Consider the following 22299-nt stretch of genomic DNA (forward strand, 5'->3'; position numbering starts at 1 on the left):
GGGTGAGTTGCATAAAGTGAAATCTATCAACATGTAGATAGCTAGTCTAATGGCCGCGAGAATTCCTAGACAATTTCTCTCCAAACCGCTCTGCTCTCTATCAGTGGATCAAGGGGTGATTAACCCACCACAGATAGGCTTATATACGTAGATGCCACATTCGACCGCTCCAGAAACGTCAGCACGCCCGCCATCTTGGAACAGTCAGCGTACTGTTAAAAAACCCCACACTCTAAAAAAAAAGTCTCGTAATCATAAGGGAACCTTTTTTAGTGCTATATAGCACCAATTTTGGTGCTTCAGTGGTTCTTCAGAGGTGCTATATAGCACCTTAGTCAAAGAACCGGTGAATAACCTCTGAAGAACCACTGAAGCACCAAAAATGGTGCTATATAGCACTAAAAAAGGTTCCCCTATGATTACGAGCCAAGAACTATTTTTGGTGCCATATAGAACCTTTTTTTTTTTAGAGTGCAGCATGCTGGTTAGGTATGTTTTGAAGCTGGGCAGCTGGTCCTTTGCTGGTCATGAGCTGGTTTAAGCTGGTCCTTTGCTGGTTTAAGCTGGTCCTTTGCTGGTCATGAGCTGGTTTAAACCATAGACTGTAAAAAAATATAGATGTAGTGTCCGTGACGTCAGCCATAGGATTCTGAAGAGCAGTTTTGAAGCGTAAAGTAGGGTCGAGCTGGCCGTTGCTATCTTGGCAGAAAATGAGCAAAGAAGCTGGACGTGGGTGAAGCTGAGGTGACGTAATGACTAACAGACAGCAGACAAATGACAATCCACCTGTCACTCAAAGGGGCCACGCCCTTAATTATGCAGAACTTTAAGGCTTTATATAATGTTAAAAAAAATCATCCCCCTCACAGTCGTCATGAAGGGCAAAATTAGCCGTATAGACCAAAAGCACAATTTGTACCAGGCTGTAAACAAGTTTTTTTTTTCTGCTGTAAAGTTGGGTATGTTAACATGGGGCTCAATGAGATTCTGCTCCTTCTGGAGCCTGTCTCTAGAGGCCAGTCGATGAATTGCAGTTTAAGTCACTTCCCTATTGGCTTCAAGTGAAACTGGGGGAGGTTGCCGCTTGGTTTAAACTGGTCAAGTGCTGGTCCTAAACTGGTCCTAAGAAAGCTCCAGCTCAGGACCAGCTTATAACCAGCACTTGACCAGCTTAAACCAGCTGCCCAGCTTCAAAACATACCTAACCAGCATATGCTGTTTTTTATTCAACAGTGTCGTCACTCACAGTAAGAATCAATGATGCCACAACAATGTGCAGCTTCTGGTTGTGAAACCGCTGAGATTTAAATTCCCGAAGAATTGGAATAACCTTTAAAGAATGTTTGTGTTTTTATAACCTATATAGGCTTATTAACGCAATATTACAGGTTTTTAAACTATGGTAACTTTTTAATGTCGTGTTAGCTAACGCCTTCGTCTTGTTATATTGTGTTGGTTTAGCAAAATCATCTTCTGAAATCTAGATAATTATACATGTGTCTAACTACGGTTGCAGACACACAGTCAACTTGATCTTGAGTGTTCAAGGACAGGTGTGGTGACAAATCAGGTCCTCCCTCAAAACCTGGTTAGCCTGATAACAGTTCATCCACGTATTTGCACTTACCCTATTCACAATGAATGTAATTACTTGTTAAATTAAGTGTTAAATGTCCAAATATTTCAGTGTGTAATGATGGTTAATTATAGGCTATTATTATTATAGTATTTATTAATAGTGTATAACTAGTGAAATAAATTGTTATTGTTGTAATTGTTAATTATGTTTATTTTGTTTTATACAAGGTATACATATTTTAAATTTATATCGTTCGTATGTACTTAGTATATTCATTAACTGATATTTCGAGGAAGGACCCGGTTTGGCTTTGACCGTTCCAATATGGCGGACGGATTACGTATCAGCCGCGAATTAGGCATCTATTTATGTGATCAACCACCTTATGTGACGTAGGAGCAGGTTAGAAACTTTAAATCCCACAAGAGCAAGCACACCTACGTGACTATAATAAACAATGACACATGTATCTATATATCTCGTAGCACTTCACTGTGTTATATGCATTTATTCTAACATCAGTGGCGTGGATTCGAGACCGCCAGACTACGAACCGACTGGACCGTCCATTGACGACGGCGACGCGGTGAGTTGAAATAACTTGCGCGCGTGCAATTTTGACTTCGGACATTTAGATAATCGTAAAATGTGCTATTTATTTCAGACAAGAGATGTCACAGAACATAAAGACTATCTTCAAAGACAGGTCGTGCCCAGCTTGAAGAAAAAGTTCAACCGTCTTCCAGGCGTATGTAGACGTCTGAAAAGGAGAAGGATAACGATTCTGGTATTTGTCTCTTCCCTTGTCAACAATCCTATTGGAATTTCACTTTTTCCTGTAGGATCATACTTAGAATCGTAGGACATTGTGATTTATTTAATGGAATTTCACTTTGTCCTGTGATATTTTTTATTATTACTTTTTATTATAATAAATAAATGATTAATTCATTACTTTTTAGAGTAACTGTGTGTGTGTGTGTGTGTGTGTGTGTGTGTGTGTGAGAGAGAGAGAGAGAGAGAGAGAGAGAGAGAGAGAGAGAGAGAGAGAGAGAGAGAGAGAGAGAGAGAGAGACCGAATTGGATCCCATAAAAATCCTGTAGAAATTATCCTACAGGATATTTATGTATTGTTTTATAAGACATTTCCCACAGAATCAGATAAGAATCTTATAGGACAAGACATAAATATCGCATAAGACAATTCCTAACGTAATCCTATAGGAAATGTTCCAAAATAAGATAGACATTCTGAATGGAATCCTGTACAGGTTTCGTATTGGAATCCTTTAGGATTTTTTGTCAAGGGTTGCTTATTATAAGTCTGTGTGATGAACACGATTGTCGTGTGTATCCTGTAGGAAAGTCACATCCAACGTTTATTATTTAAGAAGACAGACGTTCCCAATTTTTTTGTCAACTGAAATTATATACTTGAAGTAGCTACATTATGAGATTTACAGTAATATTTTCGTTTAATGGTGAGGATTTTAATGGCATTTTTTCTATTTTAATCAAATTATACAATTCATACTAAGTCCCCAGGGTTTGTAAATCCCAAATTGGGAAACCCTGGCTTCAAACATTTTGTGTGCAGAGGACCATAGCTCTTACCATTTGTCCTTTTCCTCCTGTCCACAGTGTAACACAGCAAAGTTCTGTTCTGCCATGACTTATTCTCAACACGGCCACATCTGCTCCTGCCCAAAAGGATCAAAGTGCACTCATTTCTTTTTATGGAGTTTGTGATCTCTCTTTTTTACTTTCATCACAAAACAAAACACATTATATTCCATCATGACAGAATCATGTGACACCAGACACATTCCTTATCCCTATTTATTCCTCAGTTCCGTATCAAGGACAGGAAGTATCACACATCTTTCATGAAAATACCTTTTACATTGTAGGTAGATCATGGGGAACAAAGCCTGATCAAATTTACACGGCTTCCTCAAATTGTGGAGCTTAAACACCACCAATCAGCCTTAGCAAAAAGGCATTGCTCTGTCAAACCAATCATAATTTTAAATAAATGAGGAAAAGTTCAATAACCAAAACCAAGAGAGTAAAATGATGAAACAAAATCTCTCAAGTTCATTGCAATATCCACTTCAACAATGTTATTTTGCTGTGAAGAGCTTTAGGGTTGGGTTGAAATCTTATCCTTTTCATCCCAACAAGTCAAGCAGCTTCAAATACACTTTAACACAGTCTTGCATATATCAATCAGATGTGAGTACAGAGCTGGTATTTTTGAGAACCAAGACATTTGTTCACATAATTTGTATATAAAATATCTGTTTTCACTCAAGAGGGCAAAGACCGGAAGTAAAACAATGACGGAAAAAAAATAAAACACTTTAATAAAGGGCACCTATAAGCCTCTATAAAAGTATACACTGAAAACAAGGATTTAACAAATGACAACTGCACATTTAAGATTAATTTAACTACTTTATGTTCCTGGAAGAAACATGTCAATGTTAATGGATGAACGAGTGTCAGTTTTGGAGAAAGTCAGGAAGTGTAGCACTTTCCAAAATGAACAAAAAATAAAAAAATCTTAGATATTCACTGAAACTCACCCCGTCTTACATAAACCCATAGTGATGAAAATGTCTTCTTTTAGGACTTTCACCATACGGTTCATTCTCAGCTTAACAAAATACTTAATGTGCTTTAGGATTATTTATAACATGCAACACACACACATATTTTGTCTACACACACCTTCACAGCATTTGAAAGAACAGGTATATGCAGAGCTGTACATCTTCTGTTAGAAAATAGGAACTGTCTTACTCCTCGTCTTCCATTTTGTTTGACGTTCTTGAGATTCACATCTAGTCCACTCAAGTTAAATCCTGCAGAGAAGCAGCATCCACCAGTAATGTCAGTTTGGGGAATAAGGGCACACTGTTCAGAGCTTTGTGCGTCCAGTAAGAATAAACCAGTGATAAAGTCTGGAAGCCTCCATGAACTGTTGCTGAGAGTTTATAACACCCTTAAATTTTAGTACAGTCCGGCCAACTAAATAGATTCTATCTGTCTCCGAACCTTGTCTGAGGCCTGGCGGTCAAGTGAGCGCTGCCTCGCCACCACCACTATTGCAAACACAACAGTGAGACCCAGCATTGCGCCTTCAAACTTCCAAAAGAGATGCTCCTCCATTTTGGTTGAGCGACAGCTGAGTGGAAAACAATGAGAAAAGGTGAATTCAATTAGCATGATTTATTGAGGAATTACAGTGAGCCAGAAAAACATTTCATCGTTGTGGAGTGGAAACCTTGTTTCTCCATATTACGTTATTCATCATTACTATTGGTCACCCTTTATGCCTGTATGTGGGTTTAGCAAATATTTAGCCAATGAAAAGTATTAAAAAGAGCTTGTGACCAAACCTCCAAACTCAAACCATCAGTTAAACTTAGGGCTGGAGCGATTTGACCTAAAATAAAAATCTCGATTAATTGAACGTTTTACCTTTTTTGCCCTCATATTTCACTGATAAGGTTTGTACTGTAAATATGTTCAACTATTAAAGTGATTGTGATTTTAAAATACTTGAAGGAAACAGCTCACTTTCAGCTAGGGCTGTAACGATTTGACCAAAAATAAAAACCTCGATTAATTGAACATTTTACCTCGATTACAATTAATGAACGATTATTTTGCTTTTTTTTTTTGGCTTTCCATTTTTTGCTTAACTTTATAAGTTAAGCCACTCATAACTTTAAGTTCCAGATAAGATTTTTACTGTAAATATTTTCCACTATTAAAAGGTGGAATTCTTTTTCTAATGAAAAAGTGCATTTCTTTGTGATTTCAGCAGTGGGGCAGATTTCTGCTAGTTGTACATCAGATACAGATACATTAGCACAGTAGGCCTACATTACATTTATCTGATTGCATTAATGAGAGAGTGATTGTGTGTGTGAATTACTCATACCGTCTCTATTCATTATGAAGCTGTGGTTTGTACTTACTTCAAAAGGTATTAAAATACAAGCCTATAACGGTCGAGTTTCTAAGCCACTTTAGTGACTTTACTTTAGTCACTGCGTTTCTGCGATGCTCTCTGCACGCGATCTTCACGTGATGTGCGAGCTTCTGTCTGTGAGTGTTCATGCGTCACAATGCATCAGTGCATTAGTTCAATATAATGACACAACTGATGGTCTAAAATCGCTTCAATGTTCAAACGGGCAGGCCTTAAAACACATACAATTGACAAAGTTTTGTGAGGATGCAAGTGAAAGTGATCTGACTTCAGGGCGCACGCATTGTCAGAGACACATATTGAATAGTGCACAATCGCTTTAATGTTCAAACTGGCAAGCCTTTAAACGCATTTAATTGACAAACTTCATGAGGATGCAAGTGAAAGTGATTTCGCTTCGGGGGCTTGAATGGGGCGGAGTCACGTGACTAAAACCGAAATAACCGACATTCTGAATAACCGAGGTTCTGAATTTCGGTTTTGATCACTTTTCGATTAATCGTCCACCTTTAGTCAAACCTCATAACTCCACCCGACCTCTATCGTGAATGAAGTGCCGCACACATTTTGGAGCGTCTCTGCTGGTTTGTAATGCAAGTGTAAATAAACAACTGGTTGTTTGAATAAGTACAGCATTTTCTTTACTCAAGAAACACATACACATATAAAGGCTGATGTTTTTTTGTATTTGAGGAGCAGAGTGTCTTAAAGGTCGTGATCCCATTTTTCAAACTTTAGTTAGTGTGTAATGTTGCTGTTAGAGCATAAATAATATCTGTAAAGTTATAAAGCTCAAAGTTCAATGGCAAGCGAGATATTTTATTTAACAGAAGTTCCCTTTCAAAGCCTACAGCGAACGGCCGGTTTGGACTACATCCCTGTACTTCCTGCTTTAATGACGTCAATAGAACAGTTTGTTGACTAACCTCCGCCCACAAGAATACGCAAAAAAGGGGGCGTGGTCTTGTTGCTCTCCCATGTGGAGAAGAGGAAGTGTTGCGTTCGGTTGCGTTTGTAGTGTGTTTGTCGCCATGTTGTCCAGACGCTGTTATTTTCATCCCGGAGTCAAATCACCTTTGTTTGGCCTTCAGGGACGCTGTACTTTGAGCGCATGCATCTCCCCGTTATTGTAAGAGGCGTGACCTTTCCGGGCAACGTGCGCTAAGCTGCTGTCGAATCACAACACAGGAACCGCTGGCACAATCAGAACTCGTTACGTATTTCTGAAGGAGGGACTTCATAGAATAAGGAAATCTTTCAAGCCGTTTTGAGGACAGTGAAAACAGTGGTATACAGATAAGTAAATTGTGTGAAAAATACTGTTTTTTTACACGCGAAACATGAACACATGTTATATTGCACACTGTAAACACAATCAAAGCTTAAAAAAACCCAGGAAAAACGGGACCTTTAAAGGGATAGTTCAGCCAAAAATGAAAATTCTGTCATCATTTCCTCACCCCAAAGTTGTTCCAAACCTGTATGAGTGTATTTGTTCTGCTGAACACAAAAGAAGATATTCTGAAGAATGTTTGTAACCAAGCAGATAGAGCAACTATTGACTACCATAGTAGGGAAAAAAATACTATGTTAGTCAATGGTTGCTCTATTTGCTTTGTTACACAAATTCTTCAAAATATCTTCTTTTGTGTTCAGCAGAACAAAGAAACTCATACAGGTTTGGAACAACTTGAGGGTGAGGAAATGATGACAGAATTTTCATTTTTGGGTGAACTATCCCTTTAAGGCCTGTTCACACCGGGACGGGGAATAGTTTTTTTGTTTTGACGCGGCGCGTTAAACTGTCCTACCAATGAGATCGGCGCTTTTGTTCACATGCCTGGAGCTGCTGAAGTTACAGTAAAACACCACTTAAGCACAAAACGGTCTTGTTGAGCACACATTGATGTGACAAAGAGGAAGTAAGTAGACAAAGAAGAAGATGAGCTGCTCGGCGCATCGCCAGTGAAAATCGCTCGGGTGTGAACACAAAGACGCACCGAAAAACGTCTCGAAAAACGCTGGCGATAATCGTCCCGGTGTTCACAGGCCTTTAGTCTAGCATTTGTTATTGAGTCAAAGCCAATCCTGTTTTAAATAGTCTGTGTTAAGCACTTCATCTTTTATAACATTTTGGCCAAATGACAGAAAAAAATGAGCCTCCACGAAGCGACAGTAAACTTACAGTAACCTGTAAGTAGGGTTGGGAATCGTGAGAAATTTTCCGGTTCCGGTTCCGGTTCCGGTTCTGCCTAACGATTCCGGTTCCGATTCCGGTTCCATTAAAATTATTAAACAAATAGTGGTAAAGGAAAAAGGCACAATACGCAACTCAAACAATCCATTTTGTGTTTATTACTTGCTCTAAAATTTATTTACAGGTTTGCAATGTCAAAAAAGTCCTGTACTGTACATATATTACAGTATTAATTAAGCCATTCTTGCAACACATTTTTTTTCAAATGAACACCTCTGAAATTGTCTTATTACATTTTAAGTTATAAATTATATTTATTAGTTATATTTATTAATTAGTTAGTTATATATTAATTTAATAGTAATTCAGTTATTCAGTGAACTTGTAAATAATAAATTGCAATTCAGCATTACAAAGGTAATTGTGCCTAAACGCTTACCTAAACCATGGTGACTCAACGGTTGACAAATATATATATATATATATATAAATATATATATATATATGCCTTTCACTATAAATCTGGTATAAGCCCTGTGGCACTCTGTGCTGTAGCAAATGTTTTGTCAAATTGCTAGTGCAGCCTCCTTTGCATGTTATTAACTTTTCACGTGTTACATTTTGCTTCATTATCATTCATTCTTTGGAAATGAATCCATACTTGTGACTTTCTCTTCGCCATGCTGGTGGTCAACGAGAAAATATCTGACGCAAAACCGTAAATGTGTAGCGCGAGGGCTTTCAGCCTGAACTGCGTTGCCCTCCTGGAAGCGGCAGGCAACGTAATTAATATTCATGATGAGGTGAGCCAGGGTTGCCAGGTTTTCACAACAAAACCCGCACAATTGCACAATCGTTTCAACCCGCGGACATGAAACACAGCCCGCGGCAACAGTGGAAAACGGGAAAATCACGGAGTTGGCAACACTGGCTGTCACTCGCTATGAAAGGATTCGCTTCCAGCGCTTCGCACACACATTGCACCAGAACCGTTTTCGGAACCGAAACTTAGGAATTTCGCGCGGTTCTGGTATTTTTCAAAAATCAGTTTCGGTTCTGCATAAGAACCGGTTCTCGGTTCCCAACCCTACCTGTAAGATGATGAAAATGTAATGCGATGCACTTACTGCCTCAGACGAGGCTGTTCTAATGACGGACAAAACACGCATGTCCGAAATTTACTGCACAAAACCTCATACCTCCATTTGAGCTTGATTTTGGTGAAATGTTAATAATAGACACATGCAAGTGCCTGACCATATATAAAGCCAGACAGGATCAACACAGCGTTGGAATGTTGCACAAATGATTTGCAAATAAAGCACAGTTACAAAATCATCACTTTTGGGCAATTTAGTGCAATTTGTATTTGTTGGGGAAGCTGTGACTTATTAAATGTAATAAATTACTTGTGGTTTAGAATGCGTAGACAAAAAATATATATGGACAGAGAACCAGGTATTGTTAACCGAACTGGGGTGAGTTATCGTTAGCCAACTATGTTGAATTTTGTTGGTAATGACGGAACTTGCGACCATAGTTGTCTTCAGTAAACAGCCCAGAATAGGATCTATATTATGGATGGGAGGAGAGAGAGACACTCACCTCTTGTATTCTTCTCTGTTAGACTTTGTGCAGTTGATCGTTTCTACAAACCCTGTTAGGCTGCAGGCTGGTATTGACTTCTGTGAAGAAAGTTTACAAGGCAAGCAAAGGAAACGTTTCAATTAATTCTCAAAAAGATTAAAAAGGCTTTTCTGCTGGAATGATCACAATTCACAATCTATCTACACATACACACATATTTTATGCCTACTGCTGTGAGACTTTATAATACATCTATCTTGTGCTGAGGTATCATTAACCCTTGACCTTAGGAACTAGGTCCCTCCAATGCATTACATTTTACTGTTTTTTTCTTTCTTTCAATAAATCAAAAATGTGCTTTTATTGTTTGACTGGACTTTTACTAACATTTAATTATTTGTGTCATTCTCAATACTTCAATATGTGCAATAATTATTGTTTCTTGGGACAGAATATGGTTTTAATAATACAATTATAATTAATTTATATAGCTACTTTATTCATTTCTAAATGTTCTTAATATTGTTTATTTATTACAGGTGTATAGTATGTAGTATATAGTATGGGGACACTAAATATTCAACTATATTACTGATCAGCTCATTTCAATTATCATAAAATCATATATATGATTTTAAATGTCCTCATTATTAGATAAAAAGTCAAAAATGTGATTTTAAAAGTCATGATAGTGAGATAAAAAGACAAAAATACAACATGCTAAGTAAAAATTATAAGATAAAATGTTGAAAATATGATTTTAAAAGTCCTCATTATTTGATAAAAAGTCAAAAATAGGACATGCTAAGTCATTGTGAGATGAACATATTAAAATTTCTGAGAAAAAAGGATTTAAAATCAAAATTATAACTTAAAAATCTAAATTATGATCAAAACACACTAAGACATTTTAGAGATGAAATCATGCTTGATTTTTTTTTAAATTAGCTTTAATTTTTTTATTCCCACTTATAATAATATTTACATTATTGTTTTCATTGTGCAACATATTTTTTATATTTTAAACAGAAATGAATCTATCAAAAACTTACTTTAGCTTTTCATCTAAAACAAAATTAATTTCCTATCATCCCTGTAAAGCTGCTTTGAAGCATCTGTGTTGTGAAAAGCGCTATAGAAATAAAGGTGTGTTTTTTATAAAGTTTATAGTCTATTGTCCTGTTTTTATTGTTATATTGTGCGAACTGTGAGTACTTCACTGTAGGGCTGGGCGATATATATCGTGAGATTGTTATGCGCATCTCATCAGTAAAGCCGGTTCCTTGATTAGTAGTAAATCGCCTTCACCTGCTTTCAGATGGAGCGGCATTTACTACAAAGCTAAAACTCCAGTGTTAAATTAAGAAAGAAGTTAGAGAAGTTAATGAGATAATTAAGTGATTAATTTAGTGATGATTGAGCATTATTGAAGACACCTGATGTTAACAAGCAGAATCTCTGAAGGAGAAAATCTCAAATTGTAAGCCACCGTTATGGGGATGGGTGTTTGCTTTAGTTGGGCTCTTGACCCTTATATTCTTAACTTTAGATTTTGTTTGTCTGCTGTTATTGATTTATAACAGTCAACGTAACAAAGAAAAGTGTGATCTGATAGTGTTGGCCAAATTTTGACATAATCATGCTGTGATCAGAAAAATGAAACTTTTTGAGATAGTTTGGTTTAACATTGTTAGCACCAGCGTTGTGATTTTACAGCAGGTAATTATCAGTTTTTTTCTTATAATCCAAAATATTTAATAAACATTGTTCTGATCAAAAGACTTTCAAATAAATTAATTTAGAAACACACATATCAATAATCAGCCTGTGAGTCTCAACAATGGTGACAATAATAAAGCTTGTTGCAGTGGCTACCACCAATCACAACTCATTAATGGATCCCATCATGCATTGCGGTATGAATAAATTATGATCTGAATTGTCTATGTAATTTACTTTTCCTAATTGAATATTCTGCTTGTCACCATGGTTGTGCCTAAAAGAAGGGATTTTTTTAAAAAACAACTTTTAAGAAATCCTTTATATTATATCTAAAATTTTGTATATTTATGCAGAATCAAGGTTATGCTGTAAACAACAACATAAATCAAAAACATAGTTTAAATGATGATTGTTATAATATAACCAACAGATAACTTTTTATTTTTGTTCTTCTGGCAGTTATAACTCAGATACAGCAGCCAGACAAAATCTAAAGTTAATAACATAAGGGTCAAGAGCCCAACTAAAGCAAACACCCATCCCCATAACGGTGGCTTACAATTTGAGATTTTCTCCTTCAGAGATTCTGCTTGTTATCATCAGGTGTCTTCAATAATGATCAATCATCACTAAATTAATCACTTTATTATCTCATTACCTTCAACACTCTTGAGTGGACTCATATACACTCCCAGGAGTGTTAATTTAACACTGGAGTTTTTGCTGTGTACAAAGAGCCGTAGTTAACTGACAAGCTGAGCCATATCGCATTTATTATCGCTGGCGATACGTCCGGATATTAATGCGATATGGCTCAGCTTGTCAGTTAACTACGGCTCTTTGTAGTAAATGCCGCGCCATCTGAAAGCAGGTGAAGGCGATTTACTACTAATCAATTAACCGGCTTTACTGATGAGATGCGCATAACAATCTCACGATATATATCGCCCAGCCCTACTTCACTGTCTTCTTGTATTGCTGCTAACGCACTTTAAAAGTACCTACCACATATAGACACAAATAATACTTTTTTTCAGCAAGGATGCATTGAATTGATCCACAACGACAGTTATAAAAAAATGATATTTCATAAAGCAGCACAACTGTTTTCAACCTTGATAATAAAAAGAAATGTTGGTTACACTTTATTTTAAGGTGTAATTGTTACACTGTAATTATACATTTAAGTACCGAGTAATAATAATGTACTTACTATAGAGTTTAGTTTAGGGTTAGTTGCATGTAATTATGCATAATTTATAGTTATTACTATAGTAACTACATGTAACAATGACGCTGTAAAATAAAGGGTTACCGAAATGTTTCTTGAGCACCAAATCAGCATATTCAAGGATCAAAATTAAGCTTTGCATCAGGAATAAGTTGCATTTTTACAATATTTTATTTTGTAATAATATTTCATGTTACCGTTTTTACTGTATTTGATCAATTAAATGCAACCTTTGTGAGCAGAAGAGACTTCTTTCAAAAACATTAAATAAATCTTACTGACCCTAAACTTCTGTATGTCCCAGAAACTCACCGAATGGAAACCTTCGCATGCGCTGCACTCTTTAGCCACCACAAACTCCTCCACCTGCCAACATGGAGCGCTCACTGCCTTTGTCACCGCAGCTGCAAGAGAAAAAACACAGAGGATTATTACTATATGTGCGCTCTTGTCTGCGGTGAAATCCTGATTCCTGTACAGTAAGTACCTGCTGCCTTCTCATCGCTAAGAAGAGCTGCTCCAAACACTCTAAGGGGAAAAAAGTGTGAACGTGGAATTAGTAAACGTGATCAAAGCGTTTAGGAGAGAATGAATTTGAAGTGTTTCTCACCTGAGAGACACTAAGCCCCAGAATAAAGCATGCAGGGCCAGGATCCGGGGCCTCAGACAGGACATGGGGATCCTACAGTCACTCTCCATCACTCTGGTGCACATGCGTTTATGAAGTAGCACAACTGACGTTCACTGGCGGCTCATAGCTCAAAGTTATTCCTTCAGCTTTCCTTCAGAGCAGCAAAACATCCAAAGTATCTACGAAGACAAGTGAAAAAACAAAGAAGCTGAACATCATGTAAACACTGACAGGCGTTTCCTCATTAGCTGGGCTATAACGTCACGTGATCAATCAACACTCAAGCAACGTGTTCAAAAAAAATGTATATAAACAAGTATATCACTGCATATTAGAATGATTTCTGAAGGATCATGTGACACTTAAGACTGGAGTAATGATGCTGAAAATACAGATTTGATCACAGGAATAAATAAAACTACATTTAAAAATAGTCAAGTCAGCTTTATTTCCATAGCGCTTCTCACAACACAGTGATGATAGGAAATTCATTTTGTTTTAGATGAAAAGCTAAAGGAAATTTTTGATTGATTCATTTCTGTTGTAAAAACTGATGTAAAAAAATATTGCACAAAATGAAAACAATAATTTAAATATTATAATAAGTGTGAATCAAAAAATTAAAGCGCATGATTTAATCTCTTAAATGTCAGTGTGTGTTTTGGTCATAATTTAGACTTTAAAAAAAAAAATCTAATTTCAGCCTTATTATCTTATTTAGATTTTTAAGTCATAATTTTGACTTTAAATCCATTTATCTCAGAATTTTAAAAGTCCTAATTTCAACTGTTCATCTCACAATGATTTGACTTTTTATCTAATAATGAAGACTTTTAAAATCATAATTTTCAACATTTTATCTTATAATTATGACTTAGCATGTCGAATTTTCTACTTTTTATCTCGCTATTATGACTTTTAAAATCATATTTCTGACCTTTTTATCTAATAATGAATATTTTCAACATGTTCTCTCTTAATTATGACTATGATAATTGAAATGAGCTGATCAGTAATATAGTTGAATATTTTCTGATTCATAAATGCTAAATTATAGTAATATTTCACAATATTACTGTTTTGCTATTTTATTTTTTTAAATCAAATAAATGCAGTCTTGGTAAACATAAGAGACTTCTTTCGTAAATACTTTATTATTACAGTTTATAGTTATAATTCCGCCGGTACCTGCCATAACCACTGGAATAATTCTAATAAATCATAAATCCATCATCAGATGTCCAGTTTGACACAACGTTTCATGTTTAAAGATACAGATTTCACTCTAACAAACTAAAACAAATTATCAACATGTATACAGAAGTACTGTAAATTATTTATAGAGATCTGTTACGCATGTTTTTCATAAACAAAATCTGGATTTACTCTTTTTTTTTTACAATCATGTCAGAGTTAAACATAAATATCATAGATCAAGTTACCAATCATGTCAATGAGGGGAATAAAGTGTTACTTAATGCCTGACAGGTTCAGTGTTAAACACTAATATAGAAGACACACTGACAGGCGTTTTGAATATTGATAATCTCATTACCTGGGCTATCACGTGATAAATAAAGACACAAGTGACGTGTTCAAAAAACAGTAATATAATCAAGTATAACTGCTACTAAGTTACAGTGTTAGTAGAACAATTAAAACCCTTGAGGATGTTACTTTGGTGTTTGTCAAGCTACACATACATCTGTAAAACCGTTAAACTTCAGTGAAGCATAGCTAGACTACAGGTAGCTAACAAAAAGTAGCAAACTAATCTAAAGATACTTAAAATTTAATTTATGTTTAATTATATGATTACATTGAACAATGTTTATTAAACAAAGCAGTATTTACATAATCTCACCGGGTTTTGTCTTGTCGTTGAAAAATACCAACCGTTAAAAAAACATAAACTCAGTGTTTGATATTAAAACGGAGAAAGAACTTCCGCCGACACAAAATACCCGGACTTGGCAAACTGTTATTAGGACAGAAGTAAGTAGGACGAGTTCCGTAAACACAGAAAGTGTGTTAAAGTGTGTTAAAGCTCCAACCAAACACGGTCCACATCATCAGGGGACGCGCATTACTCACCCGACGTCATGTTATCCGCGCGCCCGTCTCTCCGTGAGAGGATCTCTGAAACACCTAACACTCATCGATCACTTTATACACACACACACACGACTGTTAGCTCTGAATTCACAGTATTAATACCTTTATTTACAGAGACCTCTAGATAAGGGCCTGCCTGCCATAGTGAAACGGAGAGGATTACGTCACACGAGAATGTGTGTTTCAAATCAGATTAAAGTGTATCGCCCTCTAGTGGAGCGGCTCTCAGTTTTCATTAACACACACACACACACACACACACACACACACACACACACACACACACACACAGGGTTTTTTTTGTGAAATGTGGGGACTTTCCATAGGCGTAATGGTTTTTATACCGTACAAACCGAATTTTCTATCCCCTTACACTGCCCCTGCCCCTAAACCTAGCCATCACAGGAGACTGTGCAGTTTACTTTCTGTGAAAAAAAAACTCATTCTGTGTGATTTATAAGCATTTTGAAAAGTGAGGACATGGGGAACGTCCTCATATTTCACCCTCTTTTTGTAATACCCATGTCATACCCATGTCATTATACACATTTGTGTCCTGATATTTCACAAAAACATGCCCACACACACACACACACACACACACACACACACACACACACACACACACACACACACACACACACACACACACACACACACACACACACACACACACACACACACACACACACACACACTTATTCTATGGTTCCAATTCCAAAATATATGTGGATATGTACAGGTGCTGGTCATATAATTAGAATATCATCAAAAAGTTGATTTATTTCACTAATTCCATTCAAAAAGTGAAACTTGTATATTATATTCATTCATTACACACAGACTGATATATTTCAAATGTTTATATCTTTTAATTTTGATGATTATAACTGACAACTAAGGAAAATCCCAAATTCAGTATCTCAGAAAATTAGAATATTACCAGAGAATGTCTAATATGGCGAGAAGTTTCACTCTCACTGAACTTCCGGCTTCTGAACTGGTTGCAGTTCCTCTCTGATTCCATATGAGGGCGCTCACAGGACGAGTGCAGAATGAATGGAGGTCTATGGCGCTATACCAATAAAAATCCACTTTTCTCAGGATATAATTTTTTATCTAGTAATTTGAATGTTGTATTCGAAAGGAAATGCAAATAAATTACACATTGCTGGGTGTTAGATTTTTTAGAGTCACTTATTTGCTTTAAAAAGTCTTTTAAAGTGTCAATGACGTCATACACATGTACGACCAGAGATACTGCTTAACGGCAATCCTTCAGTCGCTCTGGTGCTTTCGCGCTCTGCACTTTCTTTTCTCTCGAGGCATCGACAACACAGCTGACACAGGTAAATACACGTGCTAGAAGAGTTTTTGTTTTGTTTGTTTCTGGTCCCGCTTCAGATGACACGATGCCATCAAGCGGGATCTCTGGTCGTAATCAGTCCTTCACTGACCAATCAGCGTTCATTATCAGAATGCTAGCGTGTTATGGACAACAACAACTCAACCTGTAAGAAATCAAAAGGACATAAGTACTCGTTCATTCAACTTTCGACCTAAAACCCATGTTGAACTTGCAAAATCTACAATCATTTCTGAGATTTCTCAACGGCAATCGGGTGAAAGAGACAAATTTAGCCGTCAAGCCCCATTGACTTCCATTCATTTTGCACTCATGGCGATCGCCCCCAGTGGAACTCTGGTGGTACTACAACCAAAATTCTGTACAACAGGGCTTAATAGGGAGTGGGCAGGCTCTCCGTAGACGGGCTCTGATATTACTTAAGACCAATAAAAGAAAGGATTTTTAGAAATCTTGGCCAACTGAAAAGTATGAACATGAAAAGTATGAGCATGTACAGCACTCAATATTTAGTTGGGGCTCCTTTTGCCTGAATTACTGCAGCAATGCGGCGTGGCATGGAGTCGAGTTTGCTGGCCAATTAAGAACAGGAATACTGATGGCACTGGTTGCTTTGGCACTGTGTGCAGGTGCCAAGTCCTGTTGGAAAATGAAATCTGCATCTCCATAAAGTTGGTCAGCAGCAGGAAGCATGAAGTGCTCTAAAACTTCCTGGTATACGGCTGTGTTGACCTTGGACCTCAGAGAACACAGTGGACCAACACCAGCAGATGACATGGCACCCCAAACCATCACTGCCTGTGGAAACTTTACACTGGACCTCAAGCAATGTAGATTGTGTGCCTCTCCTCTCTTCCTCCGGACTCTGATTTCCAAAGGAAATGAAAAATTTACTTTCATCAGAGAACATAACTTTGGACCACTTTTTTTCCTTTTTGTCTTTAGCCCAGGCGAGACGCTTCTGACGCTGTCAGTTGTTCAACAGTGGCTTGACACAAGGAATGCGACAGCTGAAACCCATTGCATACGTCTGTATGAATGTGGTAGAGAACAGAAAAACAGCACACGCAAAACATAAAATATGAGCATGTAAGAGAGCACAAAACAGAGTAAAAAAACAAGGAAAATTATTTTCGTTCTTTTTTTAATGTGCTTTTAATTTTTTGATTCACGCTTATAATAATTTGATCCATGATCACGTCGTTTGCTATTCTGATCATTTTGCATAATTTTTGTCATTTTGTACAATATATTTTACATGTTTTTAAATTTTGAAATCACACTTATTTTCTAATCTGTAAGCGCAATACATTTGGCGGGAATTTACAGTTTTTTACAATCGCTATGACAATTTTTTCAATACTTTTAACAGTTTTCCTAAACTCTTAACGCAGTTAGCACAACATCTGTCTGTGTAGACTATACAATTAACACATTTATTGTTGCTTTTACACAAAATGCATACAGTTAACACACATTTAAAATGCTTCAACTTCTTATACACACAAGCAATACCAAAACTATGGATTTTAACTGGCAAATTTACCAATGCTTTAACACTGTATGTCAGAAGAGATAACATAATGTTCTAAACCCTAACCTTATAGGCTAAAGTCAAAAGTAAACAGCTGTTTATATTGTGAATTGAAAAACAACTATATCTCCTGTATTGTATTTCATTGTTACAGAGAAACTGATTGAAGTTATGCAGAGAACATAAGAGAACATGTGTTAGGGTTTTGGATAGTGTATTGTGTTAGTGAATTATTGTATTTTGAAAATTAATGTTGGAGTTTAGTTTACAATGTGTGGTTTTGAGCATGAAATTAACCGTTTTGGCAATTGTGTGATGTAGGTGTGTTGGTGTGTTAAGAGTTTAGGAAAATTGTTAAAAGTATTGAACTGTAATTTGACATTTCTATGAATCGAAGAATCCTGAATTTTTTTTTTATCATGGCTTCCACAAAAATATTAAGCAGTTTTCAACATTGATAATAATGTTTCAAATCATCATATGAGAATGATTTCTGAAGGATCATGTGACACTGAAGACTGGAGTAATGATGCTGAAAATTTGATCACAGGAATAAATTACATTTCAAAATATATTAAAACAGAAAACAGTCATGCTAAATTATATTAATATTGATTTTACAATACTGTTTTGCTTTATTTTTGATCAAATAAATGCAGCCTTGGTGAGCAGAAGAGACTTCTTTCAAAAATATAAACAAATCTTATTGACCCCAACTTTTGTATTTACAGTTATTTATATAGTTAAGTTTATAGTCATAATTACAGTAATATAGGAAAATAGCCTATCATCAGATGTCCAGTTTGATAGTACGTTTCACGTTTAAAGATACAGATTTCACTCTCACAAATAAAAAAAAAAGATCAAAATGTATATAGAAGAGCATTAAATTACCGTAAATGATTTGTAGAGATCTATTACGCATGTTTTTCATAAACAAAATCTGGATTTATTCATTTTTTACAATCATGTCAGAGTAAAACATACATATCATAGATCAAGTTACCTCTCACATTAGCAATTACCAATCATGTCAATGAGGAAAAAAAGTGTTACTTAATGCCTGACAGGTTCAGTGTTCTGTTTAAAGGGACAGAGAGAAAGTGTGTGTAGGAAACAAGAACTACTTTTTCTTCTTCTTCTCAAATACAGTCCAGTAGAAATTAGATTTTCAAAAAGCATATATTGGAATCTGTGACGATGCAAAGGGAGATGTAGAAAATTCAGCTTAAATTGCGAACTCCAGTTCTGTCCATTAGAATGATGAATTAATGCTATGACAAGTGGCCTAAACAATCTCTTAGGGCCACCGTTGTACCGTAAACACATGGTCAGTGTTCTCTAGCTACAGTATGTCAGTAAGGCAGAGGAGTGCTGTATTCCGTACAAACCCCTCCATGCTGTCTGTTACCTGAACTGCATGTCATATAAAGCTAGATCCTGTTCCATAACTGCATGCATACATACTAATGTAAAGATCATGCATCAATGCTCATCTCAAGGACTTCTCTCAGTTTACTCAATTCTCCAAAATAGTGGCGAGTCTGTACATGGCTGAAGTTGTGACACAGAAGTGATCGTATGATAATGATATGATAAGCATTTCACCGTGCCAGAAGGATCTTTGACCTCTTGATGAAAGGCATTCATTGTGAAAGATCATAGTCTTAAAGGGATAGTTCACCCAAAAGCATCATTTTACTCACCCTCATGTCAAACGTGTATGGCTTTAATAAGGTCCATGTTGCATTTTTCACCCCGTTGACTTTTATTGCATGGATCACTGAGAAATGTGTGTGTTCCACAAGAAAGTCATGCAGATTTAGAGCAACAAAAATTACACAATGATAAAGAGGACCTATTATGCCCTTCAGTCTTGATTTTGGACTCTACTAGAACAGGGTTTCACGCTTGAATGCTCAAAAACACCTTATTTTTCACGTATTCTCCATTGTTGCAGCTCCTCTCTCCCCAGTCTGTCAGTAACTCCCTCGGGTCTATCAACATAGTTCAACGAGTCAGTGCTTCCCGAAACAGTTCCAACGAACATTCGCAAACAGCATCGCAAAGTTGTGTGGCTGGAACGACAGCTCTCGGCCTGTTTTCTTGTTTGCATGACATGTGGACTTGAAGGATTAGTTCACTTTTAAATAAACTTTTGCTGATAATTTACTCACCCCCATGTCATCCAAGATGTCCATGTCTTTCTTTCTGCAGCCGAAAAGAAATTAAGGTTTTTGATGAAAACATTCCAGGATTTTTCTCCATATAATGGACTTCAATGGGCTCCAAACAGTTCAAGGTCCAAATGACAGTTTCAGTGCAGCTTCAAAGGGCTTTAAATGATACCAGATGACGAATAAGGGTCTTATCTAGCGAAAAGATCAGTTTCTGTGAGAAACCGAGCAGTATTTATGCTATTATTTTACCTCTTATCAGACGAACGTGATCATCTCTGAGCTCCGCCATAACTTCCGCTAAGTGAGGTCAAAATACAAGCGTGGTCATAGATATATCGATCGTAGAATCCTCATTCTATTGATCAGTGCAAGCGCTAATGAGGTATCTACGAATACATCTATGACCACGCTCGTATTTTGACCTCACTTAGCGGAAGTTATGGTGCACAATAGTATATTGTGTATTTGTTATAAACGCACCTGTTGTCTTTTGTGCTCAGACTTGAGTTTTGTTTGATACATTCAAGAAGCGTGTTTTCTTTGAGCAGGTCAAATTAAAGGTTCAGTTCATATAACTGACTGACAAAATTGTTTACATGAGGATACAGTGCATCGTCAATGCATTGTGAAATATTGAACTGAACCGAATCCATGGCATGATAATCGTAATCGAACCGAACCGTGAGACCAGTGTAGGCTCACACCCTTACGGGAAACACACCCCTGCTTATTTCCTGTGTCTATGAAGCTCCTTGTCTGGCTATCACCAGACCAAGCTCAATTTAAGATTGAACATTGGTCTGGGGAGTCTGCTCTGTATTTTCTACTCCACAAGAGGCGTGATAAACGAGCATAAGTTAAATGACTCTGTACGCCAGGGGTGTCCAAAGTCCGGCCCGCGGGCCAAATGTGGCCCAGGGATGAATTTCAAACAGCCCGCAGCGTGTCTATTAAAATATATTATATGTGGCCCCCCACGGATAATTTGCAAATCGTGCAGTTTCACGATGTCAACGCAAGGCGGCAGTACTAGATTTTAGGCCAGGGAAACAGCGCCAAAAGCAGAACGAAAGCTGCAAATCTCTCTGTGATTTGATTGAATTTAAATCCAGTTAAACAGCACTGACTTAATCAACAACACTAACGTGCAAATCAGCTGAGCCGATTCAGTTAAAATACTTTTCAAACAATTGACCAACATTTATCATGGATTTACTGTGGTAACACTACCTGTAACCATGGTAATTTGTCAGAAATTTAGGTTAATATCTTATTTGATTTTATTTGTAATGTAGACATGTATTAAATGAGTAATAAAGGCCAAATCACTGACTATATTTGTCATAAACTTGCAGTTTTGTGCATTTGTATTTATATGTTTATAGACTAATACCTTAAAGCCATTCTAGATATAGAATTATGTGTGCACTGCAAAAAATGCTGTCATTTAGTATTTCTGTCTTGTTTCTAGTATAAATATATCTAAAAATTCTTAAATCAAGATGCATTTACTAGATAAGTTAAATGACATTAGATATTTTTCTTATTTTCTGGAAAATAAAATGGAATTGAAGTGAGTTTTTGGTTAAAACAAGCAAATATATCTGCCAATGGGGTAAGAAAAACTGTTTCTGTTTGGAATCTTTTTTTTTTTTCTGTCCCAAACAGAAACACGATTATTTTTCTAATCCATTGGCAAATAATTTAGTTTGTTTCAAGCAAAAACTCAATTCATTTTGATTTTTTCCCCCAGGAATCAAGAAAAAATATGTAATTTTCCTTAGTAAAAGCATCTTGATTTAAGAATTTTTAGATATTTGGACTGCAAAAAAAGACGGAAATACCAAGTAAGAAAAGTATTGTTTGTAGTGTGGTTTTACCTATGGTGATCTAAATAGAGCACTAAATAAGAATAGAGTTCTAACTCAGAAATAATATTTAAATTTCACCCATTAAAACTTTTTGGTTGATGAAAGTTTTACAGATATTGTTAAATATCTATAAATGTCCTTTTGTCAAATCTGTCATGTTCCCAAGAAACAAAACATATATATATATATATATATATATATATATATATATATATATATAATAGAAAAGGGACCGGCCCCCGGGTATGTCCACAACATCGAATCTGGCCCCCTTTAAAAAAAG

The 22299-nt window shown here is 36.3% G+C and overlaps 2 protein-coding genes across 10 annotated transcripts in view; one reads left to right on the forward strand and one right to left on the reverse strand.

Moving 5' to 3' along the window:
- LOC307133915 (counting factor associated protein D-like) overlaps nt 1-22299 on the forward strand; it is a 536798-nt gene that overhangs the window by 249852 nt on the left and 264647 nt on the right. The window lies entirely within an intron of this gene.
- Nucleotides 3401-15267, reverse strand: jtb (jumping translocation breakpoint). 9 transcript variants are annotated; one of them, XM_079829612.1, is made up of 7 exons: nt 15168-15250; nt 15045-15089; nt 12930-13129; nt 12807-12847; nt 12632-12723; nt 9385-9464; nt 3401-4769 (listed from the first exon to the last, which is right to left on the reverse strand). In XM_079829612.1, the coding sequence occupies exons 3-7, from the start codon at nt 13031-13033 to the stop codon at nt 4613-4615; spliced, it is 474 nt and encodes a 157-aa protein (XP_079685738.1). In that variant the 5' UTR covers nt 13034-13129; nt 15045-15089; nt 15168-15250; the 3' UTR covers nt 3401-4612. The 9 variants fall into 9 exon arrangements, with proteins under 9 accessions (XP_079685738.1, XP_079685736.1, XP_079685740.1 ...); XM_079829610.1 differs by lacking the exon at nt 15045-15089 and having other exon boundaries at nt 15168-15267; XM_079829614.1 differs by lacking the exon at nt 15045-15089 and having other exon boundaries at nt 9385-9461; nt 15168-15260.

The sequence above is a fragment of the Gobio gobio genome, assembly GCF_949357685.1.
Source record: "Gobio gobio genome assembly, chromosome: 11".
Taxonomy (NCBI): domain Eukaryota; kingdom Metazoa; phylum Chordata; class Actinopteri; order Cypriniformes; family Gobionidae; genus Gobio; species Gobio gobio.